The sequence below is a fragment of the Wyeomyia smithii genome, chromosome 2 (assembly GCF_029784165.1).
Source record: "Wyeomyia smithii strain HCP4-BCI-WySm-NY-G18 chromosome 2, ASM2978416v1, whole genome shotgun sequence".
Classification (NCBI taxonomy): domain Eukaryota; kingdom Metazoa; phylum Arthropoda; class Insecta; order Diptera; family Culicidae; genus Wyeomyia; species Wyeomyia smithii.
This window is the reverse complement of record NC_073695.1, coordinates 108,097,071-108,101,354: the sequence shown is the minus strand read 5'-3', so window position 1 is coordinate 108,101,354 and position 4,284 is coordinate 108,097,071. Positions and strand designations below refer to the sequence as shown.

Genomic DNA, 4,284 nt, shown 5'->3' with positions numbered 1-4,284 from the left:
CTCGAGTAACCAAATACACCGTCTGTTCCTCGAACAGACTGGAACGCCTTGTGTTGAGCGAAAATATCCAGGTGAAAATTGGAGCCGAATATGGACCAACATAGCGAACAAACAGATGTCGTCAAACCTGCGTAGCAACCTCTACCTGTTCGGTTGATGCGAAACATCCAACGGGCTGACGGTGAGAACTGTCTTCACTGTAATTCGACGATTGAATCGCTGGAGCATGAATTCAGTGGCTGCGCTCATGTAGCACACGCTTGGGCGTGGGTACAACAACAGATATCCTCTGTACTCGGTGGGTGGCGGCGTCTTTCATTCGACGATCTAATGTGGCCTGCCGTAGACAGATATTAAAACTCTTCATATTATACATCACCTACGTTAATGAAGTTAACGGTAGAATCGCTGTTGGCGAACTTGAGTTCTACATAAGATGTGCTTCTGTATAATATGTAAATATTTTCGGTTTTCAAAAAAAATAGCCCAAAGCGGTATTTAGCCAATGATTCCAATACTTTCGAAAGTGGAACTCCAGATGGCACTTTAATCCGAAATGGGGACTTAAAGTTTCTGTAGAACAATCCAAACTTGTAAAATACAATCCAGGTATTTCAGCTCTATGCGTTTTAAGAATTGATATTGTATTTAATGATAGTGAATGTAACATAGGTGAAACGTGACGCAATATTTCTGAAGTGAATTGTGCTAATGCGGCAATGAAATTTTAGAAAAGATTCTTCCGAAAATAACTTTTGATCCAGAGCATCGCCTCTAACATTGAACTAGTAGTGAATAATGCTGTAAAAATGTATGTTGATCTGACCAAACCTTCCTGAAAAAAAATATGACCGACCGAACTTGTACCAACCGGATTTTGAACAGTTTTAGAGAGATTATTTATCGTGTCGTCGTTATTGCCTTTCTAATAATCTTACAACAACATTTATTTTCACCTAATATCTTATACAAACAGATTTGAGATTTACCTAGCTGTTTTTCGACATAGTTTAATTACTACAATAATTAGATAACAGTAGTTCAAACATAACTGCGAAAACATTTGGTCAAGTGCACAAACTATTATTTTTTAAATCCATGAACTTATTAAATGGTTATAAAAATCCATACTTTTATTTGGTATTCGATTGTAAATACGAAATGATCTTGATGCCGTGAACCATAGCACAAAAAAATGAAATATTTTGAGCCACTCTTGTAATCTAACTACAATCGAAGGCCATGAATTACATGCAAATGATGTAAGTATATAGGTTTCTAGCTAACTCTTCTAACTATAGCTCTAGATTTCAGTCTGATTTATTTTTACCACTATTTCCGCATTTTGGCGACCTGCCAATAAACAGTGCCATACGCTTAACTACTAGAGATATACCTTTTACAGCTATAGCAGCTGTTAATACCATTAACCCGTATACATCTAACAGGTTGTACTCAACGAAAGACAGTTGAACGGCGGCAGAGCCCAGCTGAGGAGCGCCACGATGTCTAATAACGTATTCAACCCAAAACACGGTTGTCTGTGCTGGACTCATAGGTTTATCGTGAAATCGGTTCGCGATCATCTGAGCTTTCTCGGTGATGGAATCATTATCGAGCACGGCTCGGATGCTACGATAGATGTAATCCTCATCTAAACGTTCGTACTCGATATCGATCCCGTAACCGCCCTTCCTAGCGCGGGCCATATTAAGGCGTTGATCTCCATAGATAGGGACTCCCAGCAAGGGCTTACCGTGATAAAGCGCTTCCGTAGAGCCAAGAAGTCCTCCATGTGTGATAAAAAGTTTTACTTTTGGATGAGCCAAAATGTCATTTTGCGGCATCCATTGTTTGACTAGGACGTTTCTTGGTTTGTTCGGTAGACTGGTGTTTTCGTATTTCCACAGAACGTTTTCTTTCAGCTTGGAAAATGCTTTGATGAATGCGTTTCGTTTTTCCGCAGGAAAATTGCGTCCCTTCAACATTGAGCCCATGCTGAAGTAAATGACACCATGCTCAGAGTTATTGATGAAGCGCTGGATATCATCGGGGAGAACTTTAGGTTCACCTATCTGTATCCCACCAATTTCAATCATGTTCGGCGCGTATGGGTGTGGAAAGCTAAGCGAGAAGTGTTGATTCAGTAGAACCAAGCTAGTGTTTTTCATCATTTGTTGAAACGAAAGTGCCGTATTCGGGAAATGCTTGTTGTACATCTCTTCTTGGCGTGGAAGATAAAAGTTTTGATAGTAAAATCGGTCTGCATTCCACAACAGCGTATTGATGGTTCTTTCCATAAACGACATGCGATCTGTATAGCTTAGAAACGTGTGAGGGATTTGAGAGTACGGATATGGAGTTCCAACCAGATCATTTGCCCACATGGATGCACCAAAAGGTGAAAATACGATAAGGGGAGCCTTGAAGTGTGATGCAAAACCGTACAGGGCTTCGCTTACAAAGCATTCCACGATGACGGCGTCAAACGTTTCATCTGATTGTAGCAAATCATTTACTTTCGGGTGGCTTAGCACCGTTTCTGATAAACCAGGTCCTATGTGGGTATACAGCAGATAAAGCACTTTTAAATATGGGTCATTGCGATACTCGAACAAATCAGGCTCGGAACCTGAATAAATTGAAAATTATTAGCAAAAACACTAAACACTACCGCATGACTATGCTTTACCTCCTTTATCAAATACAAGTTCTTCCAATACAATAGTTCGATAGTTTGGCGGAGCCTGTTTCCAATGATGCGCACCCACCACCGTTACATTATGTCCTGCGTGCGCCAATGCTTTCATTATACCTTCTCCAATTGCGTAGTGAGACCACCCGGCGGAAGGTAAAATTCCCAGTATTCGTGCTGAGTATGCTGACTGCCAGCAAACGAACAGCACAGCGAAGCCCAGCAATTGTCGTCCGTGCATTCTCGCAGCCAAAATTGAACTAAATCATTTAATCAGCCGCAAATCACGGTCAAGATAGTAACCCTTATCTACACGAACATATGTGGCACGACACCGTAGCGGAGCGAGCGAGACAAATTCTGAAAGCGCGCCATCGGTGCATATGACGGCTACCTACTACTAACTAGTTAGCTCAGATTACGTTTTGCTATTTCAGCTGTAGCTTCAGTTTGCTTTCTTCCGGTATGAGTTTACATCTTACACTTGAAGGGAGCTTTCTCATTCAATTCACATTATTATTTCGAAAAGATGCATCCCTGATGCACATAAGCACAAATAAAACAAACTTGAAGGAATCCAATACTCACTAAACTTAGCGTATTTTTATCTTAATCAAACCGCAATGTACCCTTGAATGGCAGCAGGAGTAAAACATTTTCTATGTCTGTGATGCTACTGGAAAAAGTTTCGATTACACGGTATAAACTGTGTTAATGCTTAAAGCAACGGTTTGGGAGCAACGTCCGCGAAAATATTAAAAGGTTATCATTTTTGGAAACGAAGTAAGTTAAACTTATGTGTTTTTGGTAGGCAGGTTAAACTTCCTTTTTTATTAAACGAATGCAAAAAAAAAAAGATTAAATAAATTTACAATTTAGCGGAAATATCTGCTATGATCAAATTATTTATTCACATGGCTCATGAAGGTTGGTCTAGTCACAACCACGAACTAACGTAAGTTAGTCGTGAAATGAAGAGTAAGAGTAAGGGTAAGTGTTCTTGAAACGGTGCCTATTGCCCATTGTCCAAATAAATAACGACCCAGTACTGTTTTGATATTCATACCATCCGTCCTGATTTAGCAGAACATGTTTTAATTTCAAGATCCTATGTGGGCGTCCTGATGTTTATGATACATCAGAACCTCTTTTTTCGCGTTTTTTACACTACGACTTTTTCACGTGAAACCCGGAATTTACGCGTTGTTACGCGAAATTCGGAATTTACGCGGTTTTTTCACGCGGATTTTCTGGAAATGTCATTCGTTACGTGGCATATTTGTTTCAATAGTTTTTCATTTTTTTATCGTTTACTTAGTGTAATCCAATTACTGAATATTAACTGATTTGACCTAACCGTTTTATATTTTTTCTAAATTTTCAGCTCGATTAGCAGATGGAGATAACACTGCTATTGATTCTTGATTGATTGATTGATTCTGAAAGTATTTAGCAGAAATGAATATAAACCTTAAGTAAATGAAGCTTTGCTGAAGAATTTACGCATATTTCGGAATTCACGCGTTTTTTACGCGGTTTTTATCCCCGCGCTACTCATACCCGCTTGAAGAAGACTTTAGTGTATGCAG

General features: G+C 39.5%; 1 protein-coding gene across 1 annotated transcript; it reads right to left on the bottom strand.

The window, feature by feature from the left end:
• Positions 1 to 911: 911 nt before the first annotated feature.
• Positions 912 to 3,083, bottom strand: LOC129725508 (UDP-glycosyltransferase UGT5-like). Its single transcript, XM_055681444.1, has 2 exons — positions 2,693 to 3,083; positions 912 to 2,632 (listed from the first exon to the last, which is right to left on the bottom strand). Exons 1-2 carry the CDS (start codon positions 2,934 to 2,936, stop codon positions 1,311 to 1,313), a joined length of 1,566 nt encoding a protein of 521 aa, XP_055537419.1. The 5' UTR covers positions 2,937 to 3,083; the 3' UTR covers positions 912 to 1,310.
• Between the last annotated feature and the right edge of the window lie 1,201 nt (positions 3,084 to 4,284).

What these genes read in the sequence shown, in the direction of transcription:
- LOC129725508 (XM_055681444.1), bottom strand. Translation starts at nt 2,936, where the DNA reads ATGCACGGACGACAATTGCTGGGCTTCGCTGTGCTGTTCGTTTGCTGG. An exon ending in ACTTGTATTTGATAAAGGAG is followed by an intron (nt 2,633 to 2,692) that starts GTAAAGCATAGT and finishes CAATTTATTCAG; the next exon opens with GTTCCGAGCCTGATTTGTTC.